Source organism: Ranitomeya variabilis, chromosome 3 (genome assembly GCF_051348905.1).
Source record: "Ranitomeya variabilis isolate aRanVar5 chromosome 3, aRanVar5.hap1, whole genome shotgun sequence".
NCBI classification, from domain to species: Eukaryota; Metazoa; Chordata; class Amphibia; order Anura; family Dendrobatidae; genus Ranitomeya; species Ranitomeya variabilis.
Genome location: NC_135234.1, coordinates 538,144,052 through 538,170,833, shown reverse-complemented (window position 1 = coordinate 538,170,833; position 26,782 = coordinate 538,144,052). Strand labels below are relative to the sequence as shown.

The 26,782-nt window shown below is 42.1% G+C and overlaps 1 protein-coding gene across 1 annotated transcript in view; it reads right to left on the bottom strand.

The window, feature by feature from the left end:
* Positions 1-5,720: 5,720 nt before the first annotated feature.
* The window catches only part of TM9SF2 (transmembrane 9 superfamily member 2), a 77,537-nt gene continuing 56,475 nt past the window's right edge, over positions 5,721-26,782 (bottom strand). The window contains exons 12-17 of the mRNA XM_077297068.1: positions 26,593-26,650; positions 23,993-24,152; positions 8,745-8,896; positions 7,546-7,657; positions 6,866-7,037; positions 5,721-6,349 (exon numbers count right to left, since the gene is read on the bottom strand). Coding sequence (XP_077153183.1) covers positions 6,282-6,349; positions 6,866-7,037; positions 7,546-7,657; positions 8,745-8,896; positions 23,993-24,152; positions 26,593-26,650 — 722 coding nt within the window. The 3' untranslated portion in view covers positions 5,721-6,281. The remainder of the gene's footprint in view (positions 6,350-6,865; positions 7,038-7,545; positions 7,658-8,744; positions 8,897-23,992; positions 24,153-26,592; positions 26,651-26,782) is intronic.

The window sequence follows — 26,782 nt, the reverse complement described above, 5'->3', positions numbered from 1 at the left end:
ATGAAAAAGCAAAACTCCCCAAAAAATCCACAAGAAAATGACCAGTGGTAGGGATGTTCCCTGTTAAATGCACAGCATAAACAGACATGGGTGTTGGACGTTCCCGCTGGTCTGTAATGGGGCCTTGACTGCAGATTGTAGAGGCTCAGCACAATCCGCACCTCTGGGATTCATGGCCGGGTCCTTCACTGGTTTCTAGAAAACTCATCTGTGAATATCGCTTGTATAGAGAACTATAAAGTACCGCTGCGACGAGTATAGCGTTTCTGGCCCATGTGAAAATACCCAAAATGTGTTTCGCTTACAGCAATCCATCCAATGATTTCATCCACATCTTTATTCCAACTTCTCCCCATTTAGGGGATAGTCAAGTAGTCGTATTAATGGGAGTGATATCTGAACGCCATGCACGGACTGGCCGGCGCCAATCCAGACCCGAGCATGTAAGCTGCATGTATTTTTATGCAGCAGTCACACTCGAAACAGGAAAGCTGTCGGCCAGTACGCACACTTCATTCCTATCTCGCTCTGATTTATACGGCCGACTGACACAGGCTCTCCATACATGTGCTGTGACACAGCCGCGAGACATGCAGCGCCGGCCAGCTGATCAGTCACCGCGCTCCATGTTCCCTCTGCAGCTTATTCGGCAAGCGCTATAGTTTGCCGAATAAGGAGGGACCCGATCAAATTAGCTCAATTCTAGTCTTCATGTGGGTGCTCTACATATTCATCTATATGGCTCCTGACAGGTCACTGATACCTCAGTGACCTGCCCCCTATTTTACATACTGAATATAAAAAAAAATCACATTCAGCAGGCCGGTGTTGCAGCATGATCGCAGGTATAATGTCCATTTATTTTAATTGGTGACATGAATTCCCCTCCCCCCCAAAAAAAAAAATTCTCTCTCAAGCATCTATTTGATCGCCGATAGATGCTACTGCGCCAGTGCCATTTTGCTAAAGGAAAAAAAAAAATTGTCTCCACTAAGATGGCAGCGCCTGCGCAGTAGCATCTATCGGCAATCCCAGCCCAACAATAACCTTAGCCCAACCCTAACTTTAGCCCAACTCACTTATGCCCAACCCTAACCCTACTCACTTATGCCCAACTAGCCCTAATGGACATACATTTTTTTAATTTTATTATTTTTACCTAACTAAACCCCCCCTTTATCACCCCCTTATTTACTACTAGATGGTGGCCCGATTCTAACGCATCAGGTATTCTAGAATATGTATGTCCACGTAGTATATTGCCCAGCCACGTAGTATATTGCCCAGTGATGTATATTGCCCAGCCACGTAGTATATTGCCCGGCCACGTAGTATATTGCCCAGCGACGTAGTATACAGCACAAAGCCACGTAGTATATTGCACAGCGACATAGTATACAGCGCAGAGCCATGTAGTATATTGCCCAGCCACGTATGTCACAGATTAAAAACTAAACATATATTCACCTTCCGAAGGCGCGTTGTAGTTCTGTCGCCTGTGTGGGGTGCAGGCGGCAGCTTCCGGTCCCAGGATGTGATGATGTCACGGTCACGTGACGTCATGGCAGGTCCTTCTCGCGCAGGCCCTGTGATGACGTCGCGGTCACATGACCGTGTCGTGGTCACATGACCGTAACGTCACGGCAGGTCCTTCTCGCGCAGGACTTGTGATGATGTCGCGGTCACATGACCGTGACGTCATGGCAGGTCCTTCTCGCAGACCATCCTTAGCACCGGAACCTGCCGCTTCCCGCGAGGAGCGGGAAAGGCGGCGGAATATGAGTATATAACGATTTTTTTATTTTTTTTTTTAAATTATTTTTAACATTAGATGTTTTTACTATTGACGATGCATAGGCAGCGTCAATAGTAAAAACTTCGTCACACAGGGTTAATAGCGGCAGTAACAGTGTGAGTTACCCGCGGCATAACGCGGTCTGTTACCGCTGCCATTAACCCTGTGTGAGCGGGGAGTATGGAGCGGGCACCGGGCACTGACTGCAGGCGAGTAGGGAGGGACTAATCTTACTGTGGCCGTCGCTGATTGGTCGCGGCAGCCATGACAGGCAGCTGGCGAGACCAATCAGCGACTTGGATTCCATGACAGACAGAGGCCGCGACCAATGAATACCCATGACAGAAAGACAGAAGGACAGACAGACGGAAGTGACCCTTAGACAATTATATAGTAGATTTTTTTTATTTTGATCACTGTAATACACCCTATCACATTTATCAAAATGAACCAATAGGAAAAATTTCCTATTGCTGCCGGCCGATCTCGGTGGGCACACTGCGCATGCGCCCGCCATTTTCTCCTGGAAGACGACGCAGGTGGCAGGGGAACTTGACGGGGGGATGCAGGGACTCCGTAGGTACAGAACCTTATTTCTCTCTTCTCTGATGTGCGATCACATCAGAGAAATTAAATGGAAAATTGGCCTTTTTTTTTGCAGTCGCCGTTATACCGTTAATAACGGCGATCGCAACACTGGGGTCGGTGAAAACCGACCCGAATCATGTTCTCTGGGGACTCAGCTACCCCCAGCAGTCGAGACCCCGGAGAAATTCCGACTGTGGTGGGCGCTATACACTTATTTCTCAGTGCCGTTAAAAAGCGGCGCTGAGGCATAAGTACCCTTAACTACCACCGTTAAAAGGCATATCGGTGGTCGTTAAGGGGTAAAGGAACTCAACAGGGAGGTTGTAACAAACATCTTAGAGAACCACATATCTTCATCTCTTCATGTAATCCCATACAAGTTTGATGATGTTAACCTCTGAGGTATATCATCACTTTTAGGACTCCTTACTCCTCTTTCCTCTGAAGATCGTTCATAATGACATTGGCTGTATCTTCGGGGTCCTTGTACTGATCCAGAATAAATTTTGAGCCAATCACCTATCATTAGATTAGATCAGATGGTATTTCTCAACATTTGCGAGAAAAGTAATACTGACCAAATGCATCCCAAAAACTTAATGGAACTTACACCATGTTTCACCGTTGCCTGCAGACATTCATTATATCGCTCTCCAGCCCTTCAGGAGACAAACTGCCTTCTGTTACAGACAAAATATTTCACATTATGACTCATCAGTCCCAAAATTATTCTGCACCCCAATTCCGGTTTTCATGCTTAGTTGAAGGCATGTTTCTTTGGCTGTAATTCTTCTATGAAGACAACTTCTGGCCAGACGTCTCCAAACAGTAAGTAGATGTTGCTGGGCCAAACCAATTCCTGCCAATTCTGAGCTGATGGCACTGTCGGACATCTTGCAATTTCAAAGAGAAACATGATCACCCCAGATTAATAATTTGTACAAATCACTTTTCTTTTTTGTGTTGTGATAGTCATTGCTGTTTTTTTGAACCCATTTCTTCAAAATGGTGCATGAAATGCATGAATTTTGCATGATCAAAACAAGTTTTACTTTAAAAAATTAGACAAATTTTGCACAAAAGAAGTTGCCAGTTTCACAAAATGACAAAAATTGCAATATCTGGTGTAACTAAAACCAGTCCAGTAAGCAACAAGTACTTTTCAAACAGTGGCAAATGATTAATCAAGTGAAAATACCAAAGAACTCTAAACTGCACTCACAGTGGCGGATTAGAAAAACAAAAAGGGAAATAAAAAATAAACTTCAAATGAAGGCACAAATAGAAAGATGACTATGGCATGCAAAAAAAAAAAAAGTTTAATACACTATAAACAGGCACAAATGCAGTTATGAATGGAGTTCAATGTGTCATTCAGCTGCCGCACCAAGTCTCCTCGGCTGACCACTTTACTTTCCTCAAGATTGCCCTCTTTTTGGCGCTTCTTTAAAAAAAAAAAAAAAAGCTTAAAACACTTTTTGGAATTACAGTCTGCTTTGAAATATTTGCCTGGGAGAAACCTTGTTGATGCAGTATAACTACCTTGTGTCTTGTTGTATACAGTATTGCCATGATGTTTATGTGAGTTTGCAGTTCCTCACCCAGTTTTAAGCCTTGCACATAGCTGTTTTTGTTTCAGTTGACTATGCTTTAACCTGCATATGGAAATATGTATTACCTGACTACATAACTAGCCAACTGAAATTTCAACCTTCATAAAAGATAATGATGAAGTCAGAAAGTATTAAACACATAGCTGCCAATGAATTAGGGGAAACTTCATACAGTAATGAATGGCAGAATCCAAAATAAACCCACAAGAGACGTGTAGAATTTCAACCCAACTGAGGCACCAACTGCTTTACAATTTGTCCAGCTAGGAAACCTTATTATCCAATCATACTGAATGGAGCAATGCTGAAAACCTGAATTGCTAGCGTTCCCCATAAAAAAGGCTGAGAATTGGGAAGACAAACTGACTTCAGTCTGAAAATATCAGAGCTGGATTATAGAACGAGAAGAATTATGGAATCCGCCAACCCACCACCATACTACAGATATTTTATAAGCTAGTTTTAATCCAAGGTGTGCTGCAGTAAGATAGCCTCATTACTAAATTTGGCGTATGTGTAAACATTAAATAATTGCAGTATTTAAAGAGAAACGCTATTGTCAAGTTTGAATACCTCTGGACCACGGCTGTGGAGTCAGTAAGACAAACCTCCGACTCAGACTCCTCAGTTTCCATGACACAGACTCCACAGCCCTCTGGACCTCATGGATTGAGAGATGCGGTTGTGTATCACGAGAACTGCAAAGATATAGTTCAGGCCTATTTTAAGCTTCTAAAGTCTGAAATAGAAATCCCTGAAGGTGTACATGTGATGCTGAGGCCATTTGTATTATATTGGCAAATTGACTCATTGTACATTCTGACAAGCTGAATGTCGTGGGCCAATCTCGCCATCTTATCCATTACAGAACCATGATCCTATAATTTACTCTTTATATTGTACTTTGTTGGGGTGGGTACTTTTGTGTTTTGTAACATTTATATACGAAAACTTTTGTTAAAAAAAAAATATATACATTTAAAAAAAATTATTTGCAGCAGAAATCTCTGCACCAAAAACTGCTGCTTGAAATATGCACTTTGTTTTGTGTGCGTATTCATGCCCCCTTCTTCATTTGAATGGGAAAAAAACACGGGAAGATGTGACCTGCTGCAGATTTGAAACTGTTCCAAACCTGTAAGAAAGAAAAGAAGCAACATTTGCATGAGATTTCGGAAATCTCCTTCATTTTGCTGGTAATATAAAACACTGAGACGTTCCTGCTACTGTGAAGGCTTAAACTAAGAAAAATTAAAGCAGGCTTCATTTTGTGCTTTTCGACTCCATCTTGCTGTTTTGAGATAAATCTTTGTTACTAAGTAAAAGTTCATAGTTGTTATGAGACCTTGATTGTTTCAACCTGAACAGGACATGAGACTGAGGGTGTATTGTTCTACGAGACTTTGACGTACAAGCTGTTCCTGCATTCTTATAGGTTAAGAACTGTGAGCGTGTTCTTATGTTGATTGGTTGAAGTATAATTTCTAAGATTATAAAAAGTGCGACACAATAAACGGGGTTCAGAGATCTGCTCGATCCCCCCAAACAGAGACACACGTCTCTGTCTGGTTATTTTCAGCTGCCTGCAACGCCCTGTGGATCAATTTGAAAATCACTGTGTCAACCGTGAAGGGTCACTTCAGATCCTCCCTCAACACTACAAAACCATAACACGTGAACATTCCCTGTGGCTTTACTGCCAAGATACCACAAGGGCAAACAGCTCCATTTTTAATCTGTTTATTAAGATTATAAATTTAAAAATCCAGAGACTTGGAGGCACATAGTTTTATAGTCTTCAATCACTAAAGGGAATATAAACATCAAAAGAAACCGATGTCAGGACATTTCACCCAGTATAAAAAAATAAGATTCAACCAGAATTAAAAGGTTTACATTATAGAAAACAAATCTCACATTTTATCTTCTCGTTTGCATTCAAGAATAAAAGTCATCCCACCTAGAGTCTAAAAGCAAAGTAGTATTTACAGGCATCTTTTATTAACAGTTGTGATATCCGTGCAGTACACACAGCTCCTCTCTGCGGACGTTAGCACGGTGAACCACCATACAGTATAATTATATTTACATAAGCATACATGTGTCGGACGCTTCTTCAGGTAGAACATTGCAATGGAAAGCTTCAGGAAAATAAAGATTGAAAGAAAATGCATTAGTGGACTGGATTCTGCCTTCCCATAAATAGATGACAATACTGTAAAATAAAGAGGTCTTCATTCCTACTAAAAATCACTGTTCAGCACATTCTTCACCGAGGGGCATTTTCAGTCCACTTTCACAACGCTGTAAATCTTTGTCACAAACCAGAAACAGGCAAAGAAGCCAATTGTTCCTAAAATAAAAAAACAAATCTCTTAAAATAAAGCCCTAACATTCTGAATACATGATCCATAGTTGTATTAATAAGCTGGTACTGCCATGCAAGCATACGCTGTCTATGGATGTTGGGCATGGTCAGTCTACATATACGTATTGCAGGTTCTCCTGTGAGTACAAGTGCGGGAGAAGAGCCTGGAATACTTCTACAGTAGTAATGGCACTTCATCATATCCCCAACACATAATAAAAGATAAAGTGATCAGACCACGCTGGTGGAGGTAAGGACATCATAAGAAGGTGACAGGCCAAAACAGCGCAAAATTATAAAAGGAAAAAGACAAACATCAAACACAAGGTTGGGTCTGGTGTATCCATGAGAACACCTTCAGTGCCCCCTACAGCCATGACAGACGGCTGTCTTACACATCTCCCGATATCCCCACGTAAGCTGCTTTTGAACTCTATGATGCCAATGCCAGAAAACAGTAGCTGTGTACTGTATATTAAACTGTACAAAATAAAAACTTACCAGTGAAAAGGAAGAAGATCAAAACCATGATCATAGTATAGCCAAAGTACAAAATAGTGCTAGCTGTCCCCGTAATTTGTAATTTGGAGTAAAAGTAATGAATTGCATATATAAGAAAATAAACTGCAGTAAAGCCACTTGTGAGGAACGAACGCCACTGCCAATGGTAGTCCTAGGTGGAAAAAAAAACCACAACTTGTCAGATCATTTGTCATTCACCGCAGATCATCAGCAACAATCCACTGGCATCCATCACCCTTGGGAATGTACGCTGTAGCCTATTACTTGGAAGTACAGGGTCTTACAGACAAACTTAAATGGGATCGTCTAAGAAATCCCCCTTACCAATTGTTCATCACAGCCTGGAGTCCTCTGCTGAGACGCAAACCCCCCATAAGCCAGCATGTAAAGTCAGCATATAAAGCTGCCAAAAAGGCATGGCTGTCAATGTGGCAAACTCGCGCCAGCTGTCAGTTACATAGTGACTTCTCCTTTCATATTAATAATGATGGCAGCTGACCTCAGCAATAACATAACTGTGGCATTTCTGGAGCAGGACTGCACTTACAAAAATGGTGGTCTTCAATGTTAAATCCCTCCAATAGTCAAATACTGACATGACTATACCCCACAATGAGAGCATTTGTCAACTAGATAACCATGGAAAAGTATAATCCTACCTCCGCACACAGATGGAAATAGCAGAGCAATATTGTTGCTTCTGAGCATGTAATAACTAAAATAATGAATACGAGAAATAGGAAGCCAAACATGTAATACATCTGATGAGACCTAGGAGAGAAAAAAAAAATATGGAGATTACAAAAACAATTATGGAGCAAACCCTGCCTCCGACTCTGCATATACCATGTTGTAGCGATGGGCGAGCTTGCTGGTGTGCTAAGAGTATTTTCAGCGTGCTTGAATAATATGTTCGAGTCGCTGTGGCTGCATGTCTCGCAGCTGTTAGGCAATCCCTGCCATGCAGCCATGCTGACTCGAGCATAGTATTCGAGCACGCCGAAGATACTCTATTAGCACACGAGCATGCTCGGATCACACCTCATCAGAGCACGCTCACTCATCCCCCAACGATGTGGAAAGGGTTACTAGATTATTCCAGAGCTTCAGTTGTAAGGACAAGTCTCCGTGCAGTGGAAATGCTCACTGTTCTAGATCTTACCGCAGAGCTGCATGCATTACATGGTGCTGCAGACTGTGCAGTGTAACAACTGCAGCATGCTAGACTTTCTGTGCAGTAAGTGTCCGCAGCAAGTGCACAAGATTTGCAAGATCGCATCGACTTGCTTTGTACTGTATTTAATCTGCTGGGGATTTCACATGCACAAGTCCACAGCAAACCCACCACGTGTAAACTCGTCCTTAAATAAAGGATGTTTGAAGAAAGGAAATATGGCCAAAAATGAAAAGTCCTCATTTATTTAAAAAATCCTTTTTGATGTTCTCTCTTTTCCTTTAGACTAAAGCTCTATTTAGTTGCACACTCCTTATACTAATAAGGAGAATACATTTACATCAGCAGCATGTCGTGACTTTTAAATGCAGAAGTAATTTAATACGTAAAGAAGCCACAGGAATTTTAAGGATAATTATAGGTACTCCGGGACCTGCCATAAATCTGCAATTTCTCTGTGGGCGACTGTGTGTAAAATGACCTTGCTATGCTGAATTCATGGTTTTAAAGGAAGGTCTTCTATCTAAAAGACATGTCTCCCTTTGTAACTTATTCACGACCCAATGCAGTCGCCCAAGTGTACTTTCCTCACTCACAGCGGAGTGGAATAGAAATGTGAACATGTAAGAGCAAAGAGGCCTTGTGAAGATTGTGAAGGACATACACAAAAAAAATGCAGCTCACCAGATACTATTAAGAATGAAGAAAAGTTGTATGAAGATGCACCCGAAGGGCAAAATTCCTCCCATAATGATGCCAGGTAATGGCTTTGTGTAAAAGGACTGCTCAGGAATCTGGCGAGGAATCTGATTGGTGCGGACTGGGTGTTCAATAGCCTAAAGGAAAGAAGAAAAAGCAAATGCATCATTACAGGGCCATTTAAATCTCACTTTCTCACTGCCATCCTATTTGCAAGCTTTTTCCTCTGGCATTCATGCTGACTCTAATAGTGGCAAATAACTACTGTAGACATCAAATAGCAATCCCAATAGGAAAAAGGGACAGAAAAACTGCACCCATTACAGCCAGTAGTTAAAAATCTATCTGCACCAAGGTGGCAGACCTTACTCCCATGCTGGTTACAAATGACAGAATTTAATTTACATCTTAATTTCACTTGTTAAGAAAGGGTTAAATCCAGATAAGTCACAGATGGGACAGTAGCTGTCAGAAAGCAAGATCATAAGGGGGTTCGTGTTTAATGTATGTGCGGCTGTAATCCACGCTAGTAGACTGCTGCTACACGTCCCTTTGTCTAGGGTTATGACAACAAACACTTATTTATGAAAATAACTGAGAACGAACACGAGCTCCGGTTTATGATGAGAGGTGATAAAATCTGTTGGTCCTAGTAGTGGAACTGCAACAATTTGTCAGTAATTTGCTCCTCAATCATGGAGACCACACAATCAGAGGCATCCTGCTGGCAGCAAGGGCAGAGAATCTAATCCTTCTTGAGCATGGATAACAAATTCTCTGCTTGTGGATGCCAAACATGTGCGCTAACTTGAGATTGTGAATGCCTTGTCCTATCCAAAATGTTTTATGTCCAAGTCCCTTGTTAAGGGTTGCCACCGAGATATTATACTTCATTCATTGGTGACATTTACATATAATACATTTTATCTGCAGTTTCTGGTGTTTTCAGACTCAGCCCTGGTATGTACAGTGGGGAAAATAAGTATTTGATACACTGCCCTTTGCGGAAACCCCCCCACCACGTTTCACTATTGGGATAGTGTTCTTGGGGTCGTACTCATAATTCTTCTTCCTTTAAAAACACAGTGAGTGGAGTTGATAAAAAAAACGTTCTATTTTGTTCTTATCTGACCACATGATCTTCTCCCATGTCTCCTCTGGATCATCCAGATGGTCACTGGCGAACTTCATATGTGCCTGGACATGTGGTGGCATGAGCAGGGGGACCTTGCGTGCCCTGCAGGACTTCAATTCATGACAGCGTAGTGTCTTTCTAACAGTAACGTTTGAGACAGTGGTCCCAGCTCTCTCCAGGTCATTGACCAGGTCCTACCATGTACTTCTGGGCAGATTTCTGACCTCTCTCAGAATCATCCTTACCCCACGAGGCAAGATCTGGCATGCAGCCCCAGACCAAGGAAGATTGACAGTCATCTTGTGTTTCTTCCATTTTCTAATAATTGAGCCAACAGTTGCCTGTTCATCAAGCTGCTTGCCTATTGTCCTGTAGCCCAACCCAGCCTTGTGCAGGTCTACAATTCCCCCCCTCTGGTTTCCTTGGACAGCTCATTGATCTTGGCCATGGAGAGGTTGGAGTCTGATGAAGTATGTGGACAGGTGTCTTTTTATACAGGTAAAAAGTTCAAACCTGTGCAATTAATACAGGTAACGAGTGCAGAGTAGGAGGGTATCCACAAAATCAACAGGTCTGTGAGCGAGAATTCTTGTTGCTGGTAGGTAATCAAATACTTTTGTATTTTATTGCATAAAATATTTAAAAATCATACATCATATGATTTTCAGTTTTTTATTTTTCGATTCTGTCTCACAGTCGAAGTGTACCTAGGATAAAAATTACAGTCCTCTCCATTCTTTGTAGATGGGAAAACTTCCAAAATCATAAGTGTATCAAATACTTCTTTTCCCTACCCTATGTGAGCTATAACGTTTCTGACCCTGATATATATAGATATATATACAGGTAGTCCTCGGTTTACGACGGTCTCGGGTTACGTCGTTTCGTGTTTACGACGCTTTATACGACGCCTCATTCCGACTTACGACGTTTTGCGTCGTAAGTCGAACTACGTGCAGGGGCGGAACTACTGTACACTGTACCCGGTTACAGAGGAAACTGAGCCTCCTGCACACCATAACACACTTCATTATGGCTCCCAAACGCAAGGTAGACTCATCTGACACCAGCAGTGAATCAAAGAAAAGGAAGGCCATCACCATGGAGGTGAAAGTGGATATCCTAAGGCGATCTGATAAGGGGGAAACACCAACAGAAATTGGCAGGTCATTAGGACTTAGTCGTTCGACTGTTGCTACAATTATCAAGGATAAAGATCGTATCCTTGAACATGTGAAAGGATCTGCTCCTATGAAAGCGACAGTGATAACAAAGCAGCGGAGTGGGCTTATTATTGAGATGGAAAGATTATTGGTGCTTTGGTTGGAAGACCAAAATCAACGCCGTATCCCTGTGAGCCTTATGGTTATTCAGGAGAAGGCTAGGCGACTGTTTGAGGCGTTGAAAACAGATAAGGGGGAAGGAAGTGAAAGTGAAGAATTTGTGGCGAGTAGGGGTTGGTTTATGAGGTTTAAGGATCGTGCCAATTTCCATAACATTAAAGTGCAAGGTGAAGCTGCTAGTGCTGATGAGAAAGCAGCAACTGAGTTTCCTAAAGCATTGGCTGAGATAATTGAGGAGGGTGGTTACTGTGCTCAACAAGTGTTCAATGTGGATGAGACAGGCTTGTTTTGGAAACGTTTGCCTAACCGTACGTACATCGCCAAGGAAGGAGGAGAGGTCAGCACCAGGTCATAAAGTCGGCAAGGAGAGACTGACTTTGCTTCTTGGGGGCAATGCTGCTGGCGACTACAAACTGAAGCCCATGCTGGTGTATCAGGCTGAGAATCCAAGGGCACTCAAGGGCATTTCAAAGAGTCAACTACCAGTCATCTGGAAGTCTAATAGGAAGGCATGGGTGACACTCGCAGTGTTTGATGACTGGTTCACCCACCATTTTGTGCCAGGCGTGGAGCGGTATTGTACCTCCAAGGATATCCCCTTTAAGGTATTGCTAATTCTGGACAATGCCCCTGGACACCCTGCCCGTCTGGATGACTTTAACCGTAATGTCAAGGTGGTTTACCTTCCACCTAATACCACTGCCCTAATACAGCCTATGGACCAAGGAGTCATTGCTACATTCAAGGCCTACTACCTCCGAAGGGTCATTGGTAATGCTTTAGCAGCAACTGAAAAGAATAAGGACTTGACTCTAAAGGCCTTTTGGAAAACATACAACATCCTTGATGCTGTGAATAACATTGCTGATTCCTGGGATGAGGTTAAGCAGACCAGTATGAATGGTGTGTGGAAAAAACTGTGTCCCCAGTTTGTGAAAGATGTCACAGAGGTCCAAGAGTCAGTGACTAGTGTCATAAAGAACGTTGTTGATATGAGTAAGACAATGAATCTGGAGGTGGAGGAGGATGATGTCACAGAGCTACTGGCATCTCATGGAGAGGAGTTATCTGCTGAGGACCTTATGCAACTGGAGAAGCAGATGATAGAGGAAGAGGAAGACATACCAACCCCAGAACGTAAGAGATTTACAAGGCAGGGCTTGGCAGGAGGTTTTGCCCTGATACAGGAAGGATTGTCAAAGTTTGAGGCTGAGGATCCCAACATGGAAAGGTACACTAGGGTTGCCAGAGGAGTCATGGATTCCCTTAGGTGTTACAAGGAGATCTTGGAGGAGAAGAAGATGGTCTCCTTCCAAACTAACCTTCAGCAGTACTTCAAGAAGGCAGAGAGGCCTGCAACAGATCCTGTACCTGTACCCTCTACCTCTCCTGCCCCTCTTGACTCCCCTGCCCCTCTTGACTCACCTGCCCCAGTATCTCCAACACCTTCTGCTGATTCCTCCCAATAAGCCTGTTCTCTCTTTGGAATTGTTATCTTTGTTTATTACAGTACTGTACAGTACACTGTTTATTACCTGTTACAGCACTTACAGTACAGTACAGTAGTACTGTACTGTACTTCATTATTAAACGTACTGTACTGCACAATATTTTACTGTACCTATCTTTATTGCTAATTATATAGGGTACTGTGTTAGGATAGGTGTTTTGGATAGGCAGCACTGTACTTTTATTATGGTACAGTACTGTATGAACGTATGGTTCGACTTACGTCGAAATTCGGTTTACGACGACGCGTAAGAACGGATCAACGTCGTAAGTCGAGGACTACCTGTATATATTGCATTCTGCAGTTACTAGCAGTTTTTCAAAGCAGGTGAAGAGTAGCTAATAGGATACACTGCACACCGGCAGGTGGTGATCCTGCTCCCCTGTATTTCTCTGTATGCTCAGAACCGCACTGTTTACTATGTGGTTAACTCCTGGAAAATGGCTACCGAGGGGGCGCGGAGATCTTCATCTGCGCCTGCACTGCATCCGCGGCCATTTTCCTGGAGACATCGCCTTGAGGCAGGTGCGGATGGAGATTTTGGTTTTCCTCCATCTGCGCCGAGTGAGAAGCTGGATCCCGGAAGAATGGCGGCCGCCATATGCAGCCGCCGCCGTACCATCACTGCACACCGCAGGACCACCGAAACACCCCCAGCTCCTGGCCTGCAGCATTGGTAAGAACAGTGTTAGGTTTATAAGACACCCCCCCATTTCCCCTTATTTTGGGGATTATAAATGTGCATCTTATAATCCAAAAAATATTACTTTAATGCTGACTGACCTCATATGTGGCTATACATTCATCATTATGTGCAAGTTTAAGTTATCAGAGTGGAAATTTGATACTTTGATAGTTATAAACTAAGGACTTGCTATACATTTTTCTGTTAGTTTAGTTAGTCAAGCACTAGGATTGCAGGATTAATGCTGTTATGAAAAAAAAAACAAAAAAAAAAAAACAGCGATTTACCTGCAGACACTAAGGTAGCAACATGAGGGACACTACTCAAAAAGGGTAGCCAAATTCTACAGTTGTATTGTGCAATAAATGGCTCTTAAGAACCAGCATCCCATTTGTGAGAAGTATTGTAAGCAGTCCAGCAAACAAGTGGCTGTAGTATGCAGCAATAAGTAGTGCTTCGTTTCAAACTGATCATTGAATAAAATGATCTGTTCATCACAGCAGTAGAGATCAATCTAGATAATTATACACTGGCACAGTTATTTTAAGAACTGAGGCCTTTCACAGAATCCAATACAACACACACAAAGTACAAGGGCTGGAACTATGAACTTTGCTTGCATGGTTATGGCTGTATACTTTATTGCTTCACAGACAAGAGTAAAGCAAAGGATTACAGTTTAACCCCTTAGTGAAGGAGCCAATTTGGTACTTAACGACCTAGTCAATTTTTACAATTCTGACCACTGTCACTTTATGAGGTTATAACTCTGGAACGCTTCAAAGGATCCCACTGATTCTGAGACTGTTTTTTCGTTACATATTGTACTTCATGGTAGTGGTAAACCTTCTTCGATATAACTTAAGTTTATTTATGAAAAAAAATTGGCACAAATTTTCAAACTTTAAATTTTTGTACACTTAACCTTTTTCTGCCATCGGACGGAATAGTACGTCCGATGGCAGAATGCCCGCTTTGATGTGGGCTCCGGCGGTGAGCCCACATCAAAGCCGGGACATGTCAGCTGTATTTAACTAGTTAAATGCCGCTGTCGAACTGACAGCAGCATTAAAAAACGCGCTTCTGGCCATCAGGCCGGGAATAAGCGCACCGCTGACCCCTCATCACGTGATCGGGGGTAAGGGGTGCGTCGGCATGACAACCAGAGGTCTCCTGGAGACCTCTATGGTTGTTGATGACAGATTGCTGTGAACGCCACCCTGTGGTCGGCGCTCATAGCAATGCTGTAATTCAGCTACATAGGGGCGATCTGAGCATCACCTCTATGTAGCAGAGCCGATCAGGCTATGCCAGCTTCTAGCCTCCCATGGAGGCTATTGAACCATGGCAAAAGTTTTAAAAAAATAAAATAAAAAAACAGAAAAAAAAATAAAAATAAAAGTTCAAATCACCCCCCTTTTGCCCCATTCAAAATAAAACACACACACAAAAAAAAAATCAAACCTACATATATTTGGTATCACCGCGTTCAGAATCGCCGGATCAATAAAAGAAAAAAAAACTAACCTGATCGCTAAACAGCGTAGCGGGAAAAAAATTCAAAATGCCAGAATTACTTTTTTTGGTCACGCAACATTGCATTAACATGCAATAACGGGAGATCATAAGAATGTATCTGCACCAAAATGGTATCATTAAAAACGTCAGCTCGGCGCTCAGAAAATAAACCCTCACCTGGCCCGAAATCCCGAAAAATGGAGATGCAGCGGGTCTCTGAAAATTGCACAATTTTTTTTTTTTTTTAAATATTTAGAATTGAGTCCTCAGTGGTTGATACCTTTTAACCCCCTTTCTGACCTCGGTCGGGATAGTACGTCCAAGGTCAGAACTCCCGCTTTGATGGGGGCTCCGGCGGTGAGCTCGCATCAAAGCCGAGACATGTCAGCTGTTTTGAACAGCTGACATGTGCCCGCAATAGCGGTGGGTGGAATCGCGATTCACCCGCCGCTATTAATTAGTTAAATGCCTCTGTCAAACGCTGACAGCGACATTTAACTAGCGCATCCGGCCGGAAATGCGCTCATCGCTGACCCCCTTCACGTGATCGGAGGTCAGCGATGCGTTGGCATGACAACCAGAGGTCTCCTTGAGACCTCTATGGTTGTTGATGCCGGATTGCTATGAGTGCCACCCTGTGGTTGGCACTCATAGCAATGCTGTAATTCTGCTGCATAGAGGCGATCTGAGCTTCGCTCCTATGTAGCAGAGGCGATCAAGTTGTGCCAGCTTCTAGCCTCCCATGGAGGCTATTGAAGCATGGCAAAAGTAAAAAAAAAAAAAAAACAGTTTTAAAAAATATGAAAAAAATATATACCGTATATACTCGAGTATAAGCCGAGATTTTCAGCCCAAATTTTTGGGCTGAAAGTGCCCCTCTCGGCTTATACTCGAGTCACGGTCGGCGGCAGGGTCGGCGGGTGAGGGCGCTGAGGCATACTTACCTGCTTCCGGGGCTCCTGGCGCTGTCCCTGCAGTCCCACGGTCTCCGGGTGCCGCAGCTCTTCCCCTGTTCAGCGGTCACGTGGGACCGCTTATTAGAGAAATGAATATGGACTCCACTCCCATAGGGGTGGAGCCGCATATTCATTTCTCTAACGAGCGGTAACGGTGACCGCTGATAGAGGAAGGAGGCTGCGGCACCGAAGACCAGCTGTCCGGGGGAAGGAGCGGGACGCCGGGAGCAGGTAAGTATGTCATATTCACCTGTCTGCGTTCCACACGCCGGGCGCCGCTCCATCTTCCCGGCGTCTCTCCGCACTGACTGTGCAGGTCAGAGGGCGCGATGACGCATATAGTGTGCGCGCCGCCCTCTGCCTGATCAGTCAGTGCAGAGAGACGCCGGGACGGGACGCTGAGGAGCTGCAAGCAAGAGAGGCGAGTATGTCATTTTATTTTTATTGCAACAGCAGCAGCACAGCTTTCTATGGCACAGCTATGGGGCAATAATGAACGGTGCAGAGCACTATATGGCACAGCTTTCTATGGTACAGCTATGGGGCAATAATGAACGGTGCAGAGCACTATATGGCACAGCTATGGGGCAATAATGAACGGTGCAGAGCACTATATGGCACAGCTTTCTATGGTACAGCTATGGGGCAATAATGAACGGTGCAGAGCACTATATGGCACAGCTATGGGGCCATAATGAACGGTATGGAGCATCTATTTTTATTTTTGAAATTCACCGGTAGCTGCTGCATTTTCCACCCTAGGCTTATACTCGAGTCAATAAGTTTTCCCAGTTTTTTGTGGCAAAATTAGGGGGGTCGGCTTATACTCGGGTCGGCTTATACTCGAGTATATACGGTATATATTAAAGTTTAAATCACCCCCCTTTCTCCCCATTCAAAATAAACCAATAAAAAAAAAATTTAAAAAAATAAAATACACGTTTGGTATCGCCGTGTTCAGAAACGGCGTAGCGAGAAAAAAAATTCTAAACGCCAAAATTACGGGTTTTTTTGTCGCCGCGACATTGCATTAAAATGCAATAACAGGTGATCAAAAGAATGTATCTGCACCAAAATGGTCTCATTAAAAACGTCAGCTCGGCGAACAAAAAATACGCCCTCACCTGCAGGGCTGTGGAGTCGGTAAGCCACAGTTGCGACTCTGACTCCTGGATTTTATCAGGTTCCGACTCCGGCTCCTTCATAAATGGCCAAGTCGTAACAATAAATTTACTGTTGTAAAATATTAACATCGTGCTTATTCAGTTTCTCACCATCATATAAGTAATCAGACCACTTAGAGCAAAAACTATATTTATTAGAATACAATTAGAATATAGCAAATAACTTTTATAAACTTTTCTAAACTCTTGTAAGTAAATATGCAATAAACACTGTTATGCAGTTAATAAGAAGAAATCTATATATTTGTCCTCAGAAAAAGTATTGCCTTGATCAGATCCTCCTTCACGGATGCCCTCAAATCTGATCTAATTATTTTGAGAGCAGAGAACAACCTCTCTACACTAACTTGGGTTGGTGGCAAAGCAGTAACCACTCGGGCAACATCTCTGACAATGTCAGGATACAGAGGAATCACTTGTTGCACTGTTATTTTTGATGAACGGTCAAATTTCTCAATTTCTTTTAGTGCACATAAAAAATTCTGCTGAAATGTACTGGCTGTGTTCTTTGATGGGGATGACTCTTCTATGCGGGAATGCTTTGCACAGTCCTTGTGATCCAAATATTTTTCTAAATTAAATTCTTCATCAGTTGATGAGGGTGAAGATGTGGCAGGAAAACCAAATTCTTCTTGTTCGTCCTGACTGTTCTGCAACCCTTTCATCCTTACTGCTATTTCAAACAGAGCTTCTTTTCCTTTAGTTAGCTGTTGATCATCTAGAAGAATCCGATGCATTGGGTCTACATAAACAGCTGCCAAAAGAATGTTATTTTGTAATAGTAGCTCCTCTCTCCGTTTCATTGATGTAGCAATGCCACTTGCAATTAACCCTCCTCTTTGGGACAGGCGAAACATCAGGTTCTTCCACTCCTTTAAGAAAATACCTGGAGTTAAAGGGCCACTGTCACCCCCCCAAGCCGTTATAAACTAAAAGAGCCACCTTGTGCAGCAGTAATGATGCATTCTAACAAGGTGGCTCTTTTAGTTTTTGATTCAGTTAATCCCTCAATAAAGCATTTTAAAGTTTGCCACAAATACCTGACTTTGTACCTGGAGGCGGTCCGAAGCCTCCTCTATGAATCTCCCAACTGCCGTCACTCTTCTCTTCAGGGGCGATGGTCGCCGCCCCCTTCGCGCTGTTTCCTCTTAAATCTGGCGCCTGCGCTGTGCGTGCCTGCCTGGGGCAGGCGCAGTCTTCATTGTCAGTCACAGCTCAGATGCAGGGTGCCTGACTGCGCCTGTGCGGGCAGTGCGGCCACCCTGTTGCTGAATCCCCGCCCCGCACTGTGTTATTCATTATGCACAGTGCGGGGCTGGCATTTCTGGGCATGCGCACTGCGCTGTTCAGGCGCTCCCCCATCTCGGACGCTCCCCCTGCTCCCCCGCCTTCCAGCATTGTTATTTGCGGCTGCCTCATTACAAACGCTGGTGAGGATTAGTGTATATTGCGGCAACCTGCATCTGAGCTGTGACTGACAATGAAGACTGCGCCTGCCCCAGGCAGGCACGCACAGCGCAGGCGCCGGATTTAAGAAGAAACAGCGCGAAGGTTGCGGCGACCATCGCCCCTGAAGAGAAGAGTGACGGCAGTTGGGAGATTCATAGAGGAGGCTTCGGACCGCCTCCAGGTACAAAGTCAGGTATTTGTGGCAAACTTTAAAACGCTTTATTGAGGGATTAACTGAATCAAAAACTAAAAGAGCCACCTTGTTAGAATGCAGCATTACTGCTGCACAAGGTGGCTCTTTTAGTTTATAACGGCTGGAGGGGGTGACAGTGGCCCTTTAAGTCCTCTGCTTGTAATTTTTTAGTCACTGTAAATGGGTGCTCTAGCAATTTTTCCAGCTCAGTCACCTGATTCCACTGACTTTCATTTAGCGTCAGTTGAGGGTTAGCCATGTCTACAAGAAAGGTTTTCAGTTCAACCAAGCGCTGAATCATTAAGTAAGTACTGCCCCATGTGGCTTGATCAATAATTGCCCCTTTTCCAGCACGTCTCTTCAAAATTGAGTCAACTTTAGGGGTTCTGGCAACAGTAGCCAATTTTCTCACCTTGCCAATCAGTGCAGCAGCATGTCCATCTTGCAGACTGTCTCTTATAGCCAGCTGTAGCGTATGCACAACACAGCGCATGTGATGAATGAAAGAACGAATTGACACAGTTTCAACAAGATCATCTAAACTATCATGTTGCTATTCATCTGAAGCAACTTCAGGTTGCTCCTCAGTTACAATACTGTGTTCCTCTATTTCAAACATTTCTGTGTCTGTGGACCCAGAATGTTCTTCTAGCTGCTGATCACCATTACTCTCATTCATTAGCTTAATAGTACTCATCATATTTGAAGCATTGTCAGTTACGACAGAAAGAACTTGCTCTTTTTTAAGTTCATAGTCTTGCAGAACCTTTTCCACCAAGACCTGAAGAAACTCACTGGTGTGATGAGCTTTGGTGTCTTTTACTGCCAATGTCTTGGTAACTATTTCATTTTTGTCACAAACAAATCGGACATTGATGGCAAAATAGTTCACTCTGTGACGTGTGCAGGCATCCATTTTAAGAAACAGAAAGCGTCCCTTGAGAGTTTTTTTTTTTTTTTAAGTTCTTCCTTTTGTTTAAAAGCTTCTTCGATTACTAATTTTCTAATACTCTCTCTCTCTCTCCAGAGAAACACCAAGCTTGCGGGCCATTTCCCCATTCAGACACATAAAAGCTGGTCGTGAAAATAATGAAATAGGCACACTATCCTTTACAACAAGCTCTATGATCTGTTTTTTAAATGTATCTACTGTCATTGTCACAGTAACTTGGTCACTGACAAAATATCTTGCAACTGATGGCTGCAAGTTCTCTGCTCCTTTGTTTGGCTGGAAGAGCTGGGCACTGGTTCATTGGTTTGGATGCAGTCTTTCTCATCCACTGCTTTCAGTACTTCTGGATGAAAGCGCTGTAAATGTCTCCTTAGATTAGAAGCTCTGGTAGTAGCATTTTTATCTTTGCCTGAATATGCACTGATCTTGGCTTCACAGCATTTGTTTTCGTCTGGATCATTTGTCATACACTGACAGACATAATGTTTTCTATCTTGAGTGATGGTGAAATGTTCAAATACAGCTGATTTAATGTGACGCTTCTTTGACATTCTCAGGTTTTTAATTCTGCATTTACAATCCAAATGACAATTGTTTTTCCTAAAAACAATTGTACAAAATTATTGCCAGGTCGTACAACTGATATAGTGGTCAGTAATACTGTTATTCCTCATGTACTCACAGTTAACTGATGCAAAGTTTGTTGAAAGGATAATACTTCTTACAGTCTTCCTCTTCTTAGTAGCAGCTGTGAGATGCTTGGAAGACCCACACCTAGTAAACATCTAGTCTAGAGGAGGAGCTTTACTACTAAGAATTTGCAACACATTTTCACTTTCAGTTTCATACATTGTAAGTAGGGGGGTTGGGGCACCATGAGGTTAACCAAGTATAAGATTAGATAAGGGCAGTGGAGAACAGTGACACACAAGAAGTAAGAAATGTCTCTATCTCCAGCAGAACTGCTTATCACTGTTACTCAAATATATATGTTCTATCAAACTATGAACATTTATAAAATTCATATGAAAGTTCAATTATGAAATATTAATAATTTTTTTTTAAAGCTGGAGTCGGAGTCGGTACATTTCTACCGACTCCACGACTCCGACTCCACAGCCCTGCTCACCTGACCCCAGATCACGAAAAATGGAGACGCTATGGGGGTTTTTTTTTTGGTTTTTTTTTTTTTAGCATAGTTTGGAATTTTTTTTCACTACTTAGATAACAAATACCCTAGACATGTTTGGTATCTATGAACTCGTAATGACCTGGAGAATCAAAATGGCAGGTCAGTTTTAGCATTTAGTGGACCTAGCAAAAAAGCCAAACAAAAAACAAGTGTGGGATTGCACTTTTTTTGCAATTTCACTGCACTTGGAATTTTTTTTCCAGTTTTCTAGTACACAACATGCTAAAACCAATGATGTTGTTCAAAAGTACAACTCGTCCAGCAAAAAATAAGCCCTCACAAGGCCATATTGACGGAAAAATAAAGTTATGGCTCTGGGAAAGAGGGGAGCAAAAAACGAAAACATGAAAATACCCAGGGTCATGAAGGGGTTAATGGCTAACTGAAAAGATGGTAAAAAATTTTATTGCAAACTTTGGAATTTTCTTTCACCACTTAGATAAAAAAAGAACCTAGACATGTTTGGTGTCTATGAACTTGTAATTACCTGGAGAATCATAATAGAAGGTCAGTTTTAGCATTTAGCCCTCACACGGCCATATTGATCGAAAAATAAAAAAAAGTTATGGCTCTGGGAAGGAGGGGAGCGAAAAACGAAACCGCAAAACTGAAAAAAAGCTCCAGCCGTTAAATCAGAGAGTGATGTCACACAAAACAGTTAATAAATAACATTTCCCAAATTTCTACTTTACATCAGCACAATTTTTGAAAAAAAAATTTTTTATTTTTTTTTTCAGTTAGGACATTATAAGGGTTAAAATTTTATCAGTGATTTCTCATTTTCCAACAAAATTTACAAAACCATTTTTTTTAGGGACCACCTCACATTTGGAGTTTGGGGGGGTTAATTTAACAGAAAATGCCCAAAAGTGACACTATTGTAAAAATTGCACCCCTCAAGGTGCACAAAACCACATTCAAGAAGTTTATTAACCCTTCAGGTGCTTCACGAGAACTAAAGCAATGTGGAAGGAAAAAAATGAACATTTTACTTTTTCACAGAAAATTTACTTTGGAACCAATTTTTTTTTTTTTTTCACAAGGGTATCAGGAGAAAGTGGACCACAACATTTGTACAATTTCTCCCGAGTAAGCCAATACCCCATATGTAGGGAAAAGCCACTGTTTGGGTGCACGGCAGGGCTCAGAAAGGAGGGAGCACCATTTGACTTTTTGAACGCAAAATTGGCTGGAATCAATGGTGGGCGCCATGTCGCTTTTGGAGACCCCCTGATGTACCTACACAGTGGAACCCTCCCCAATTCTAACCCTAACCTCAACACACGCCTAACCCTAATCTGGAACCGTAATCCCAACTTTAACCCAACCCCAACCCTAATGGAAAAATGGAAATAAATATATTTTTGTATTTTATTATTTTTACCTAACTAAGTGGGTGATAAAGGGGGGTTTACTTACCTTTTTTTATTTTGATCACTGTGATGGAGTCTATCACAGTGATCAAAATGAACCAATAGGAAAAATGTCCTATTGTTGCTGGGTGTCAGCCGGCAGATCTTGGCGGGCACACTGCGCATGCCCGCCATTTTCTCCCGAAAGAAGATGCCGGCGGCCCGAGGGACTTCACGGGGGGAATGCAGGGACTGTCAGAGGAGAGAGAAATTATATGGATAATCAGCCTTTTTTTTTTTTTGCGGTCACTGGGGTCACTAACAACCGCCCCGAATCATGTTCTCTGGGGTCTCGGCTACCCCCCGGTAGCAGAGATCCCGGAAAAATTCAGACTATACACTTATTTCTCAGCGCCATTAAAAAGCGGCGCTGAAGTATAAGTACCCTTAACTGTCACAATTTAAAAGCTTATCGGTCGTTAAAGAGTTAAAGAGGTCCTGTCAAATACTTGCTTCAAAACTGTTATTTTTTGGGAATGCATCCTCCGAGAACTCCTCCTAGAAATGTAAGTATACAGTGACAACTGGGAGTTACAATTTGTCTTGTCAAAAGGGAATCTCCTTGCAAAAATACTGTCAAGCATTAATTGGACAGTGTTAGGGCTTGTTCTTCATACATTAGATTTTTTCCATGCTTTACCATAAGTTTGCACTGTTGAAAGAATGCAGCTAATGAAACTACACCTCGAGACAACCTCTTTCGCAAAGGAACAATGCAGAGCTGTAAGTGTACAGGCCCCACAATTACAGATACAACAATTAGCAACAAAAACAAAGCGACAGACATTTGTTTTAACATTCACTTAATTTTTTGCCCAAACCCAGACAGGCTTCCATCACAGGCAATGTAAAACCTCTTAGGCTATGTTTTGATATTCAGTTTGATTATTCTTAAAAACAGAAAGAACAAACGGAATAAGTGTTAAAAAAACGATTTGCTGCAAAAAACTGAGGCAAATGGAAGCAGAAGGGCCCACCTATTGATTATTATGGGGTCAGCTTGGGTCTCCTTATGTGGCCGTTTTAAGAATGGAAAAGAGGGCATCATGCAGACTTCATGTTCTAAAAAAAAGAGCCAAGACGGACCCAGAAATAATCCCCCTATTTTTATTTTTTAACAAAACGATCAGAATTTACATACGGTATAAACAAACAAAATGTCAAAATATAAATGTGAAAATAGCCTTGTACACTTACTTTAGTAGGCTAAGTAAACCAGAATTTAGTCTCAATTTAGCAAAAAAAAAAAAAAAACAAACAGTAGGAAAGACTGCAAAATTGACTATGTTTTAAGGCGCTTCATCTAGCAAAGCGATTTGGCTGTGAGGGATAGGGGTTCACTTAGCGGTGCAATGACTTAAAACCATCACATTTACATCTAGAATAATTATGGTAAAATGAGCCAGCAAAGCAAAGGCATACAGTTCAATGAAAACGTCTAAAGATGCCACAGATTTGCCACATTCAGGCTAATGCCAAGTATAAAAAAAAAGTTTGATCATGTACAGAAGAAATGCTAATGCTAATCTACATTGATGAGTGGGATGTGGGGGAAGAGATAATGCAAACCTGGCACATGGTGGCTAATCTAGATCTAAACTGGTTAATATTGGTTTTAAAAACGTGCAAGTGTGTACACCGCATGTTTACCAGAATAAAGTGGACAGACATAACAAACATATGAATGGTGGAAGTAATACTTACATTCTTTTTAAATCCAAAATAAGCCCCAATGAAAGTGAGAGGGACAGAAATGCAGAACCACAATGCCAGAATGGCTACAAGGGTGCCAAAAGGAATTGCTGCAGAGGATCCTTCTCCCCAGAGAATTAAGTTCATCAAGAAGAAATCCGCAAAGACAATCCTAAGGGTTAATAGAAACATATTTCTTTAGATCTGATGTGTGGAAGCAAGCACTGTTCTTATCTTAACATTTAGATCAATTTATCAGCTACTTAGTGATAAAACATGACATTACAGCAAGTAAGAGTTACAATGGCTACTCACATCTGCATCTATAGGGAAGTGGTTACAAGTTCTCTTCAACAGTTACAAATGCAGTTTATTCACTTTACTTCTTTTTAAGACAATGGGACAGATACATGAAAGCTTTTACGCCAGTACTGGGACATAAAAATCTTTCAAAAGTAGCACAATTTTGGCGCAACTGGTGGCTGTGCTAAAATTATGCAACTTTTGGCATTCTCACACAATTTTCGCCCAGTTCCAGCAAAGTGGGTAGGATTTGTAGCGAGGAGTGAACAGTTTGACTCCAGGAGCATCCGACTGCAGCCCATCTCTTCATTAAGACCGGCATGAATAACACAGATCTTCATAAATTGTGTCCAATGTACAGGTGCTTCTCACTAAATTAGAATATCAAAGGGTTAATTTGTTTCAGTTCCTCAATACAAAAATGAAACTCATTATATAGAGTCATTACAAACAGAGTGATCTATTTCAAGTGTTTATTTCTGATAATGTTGATGATTATGGCTTACAGCCAATGAAAACCCAAAAGTCATTATCTCAGTAAATTAGAATACTTTATAACACCAGCTTGAAAAATGATTTTAAAATCTGAAATGTTGGCCTACTGAAATGTATGTTCTGTAAATGCACTTGGTCAGGGCTACTTTTGCACCAATGCAGCGTTGCATGGAGGCGATCAGACTATGGCACAGCTGAAGTGTTATGGAAGCCCAAGTTGCTTTGACAGCAGCCTTCAGCTCGTTTGCATTGTTGGATCTGGTGTCTCATCTTCCTATTGACAATACTGCATAGATTCTCTTTGGGATTAAGGTCAGGTGAGTTTGCTGGCCAATCAAGCACAGTGATACTGTTGTTCTTAAACCAGGTATTGGTACTTTTGGCAGTGTGGACAGGTGACAATTAATGCTGGAGAATCTCCAAAAAGCTTGTCGGCAGAGGGAAGCATGAAGTGATCTTAAATTTCCTGTTAGATGGCTGCGCTGACTTTGGTCTTAATAAAACACAGTGGACCTGGACCTACACCAGCAGATGACATGGCTCCCCAAACCATCACTGATTGTGGAAACTTCACACTAGACAACAAGCAGCTTGGACTGTGTTCCTCTCCACTCTTCCTCCTAACTCTGAGACCTTAATTTCCAAATGAAATGCAAAATTAACTTTTCGCTAAAAACAACACCTTGGAGCAACAGTCCAGTTCTTTTTCTCCTTGGCCCAGGTATGACGCTTCTGTCATTGTCTATTGGTCATGAGTGGCTTGGCACAAGGAGTGCGACACTTGTAGCCCATGTCCTGGATATGCCTGTGTGTGGTTGCTCTTGAATCGCTGACTCCAGCAGCAGTCCACTTCTTGTGAATCTTCCCCAAATTTTTGAATGGCCTTTTCTTAATCCTTTCAAGGCTGTGGTTATCCCGGTGGCTTGTGCACCTTTTTCTACCACACTTTCCTTCCACTCAACTTTCCATTAATATGCTTGGATACAGCACTCTGTGAACAGCCAGCTTCTTTAACAATTACCTTTTGTGGCTTACCCTCCTTGTGATGAGTGTCAATGACTGCCTTCTGGAAATCTGTCAAGTCAGCAGTCTTCCCCATGATTGTGGATCCTACTGAAACAGACTAAAGGGACCTTTTAAATGCTTAGGAAGCCTTTGCAGGTGTGTTTTGTTAATTATTCAAATTTACTGAGATAATGACTTTTGGGTTTTCATTTCTGTAAGCCATAATCATCAATGTTAACAGAAATAAGCACTTGAAATAGATCACTCTGTTTGTAATGACTATATAATATACGAGTGTCACTTTTTGTATTGAAGAACTGAAATAAATTAAATTTTTGATGATTTTTTCATTTTGTGAGAAGCACTTGTATGTTATTTATACATAGAGATAGACACCAATGGTCCAATTTATCAAAACCAGCATTGTTCATGCCGGGGTACACACCTCTTCATTAATCTGGAGCGTTTGACGAGTGGTGTGCACTACATCAAATCTCACCCCAGTCAGGTGCTGCAGTGAGTGAGAGTACTGGAGTAGTCAATGCCACAGCTTGACATAAAGAAGACGAGTTGTGGTGTCTCACCTCACCCTGTCAGTCATCAGATCCACCCATTTCAGCAGACCTGGAGAAACTGGCGTGAAGACACCGAGAGTCACAAAATGTAGGCACAACTTTAAGTTATGCCTAAACAGTGTGACTTTTCAAAGCTTTTATCATCAATTTCTGGTGTGAAAGCCTTGATGAATTGGGCCCTATGCTTGTAAACAAACCTTATATCTTGTAATGCTATTATAATAAATTATTTACCCAGGACAGAGAAATGAGGTAAGCAGGACATTTGTTTTCCATTTTTCTCCACCAAATGCTAAATTAAGAGAAAGAAAGTCTTGTCAGGCAAGCAAAATACAAACAAAAATATTGCAGCTCACACACCGGTCATTAGTGCTGCTACAATAATTTTTTTTTTCTTAGGCACTGTTTAGACTGGGACATGCTC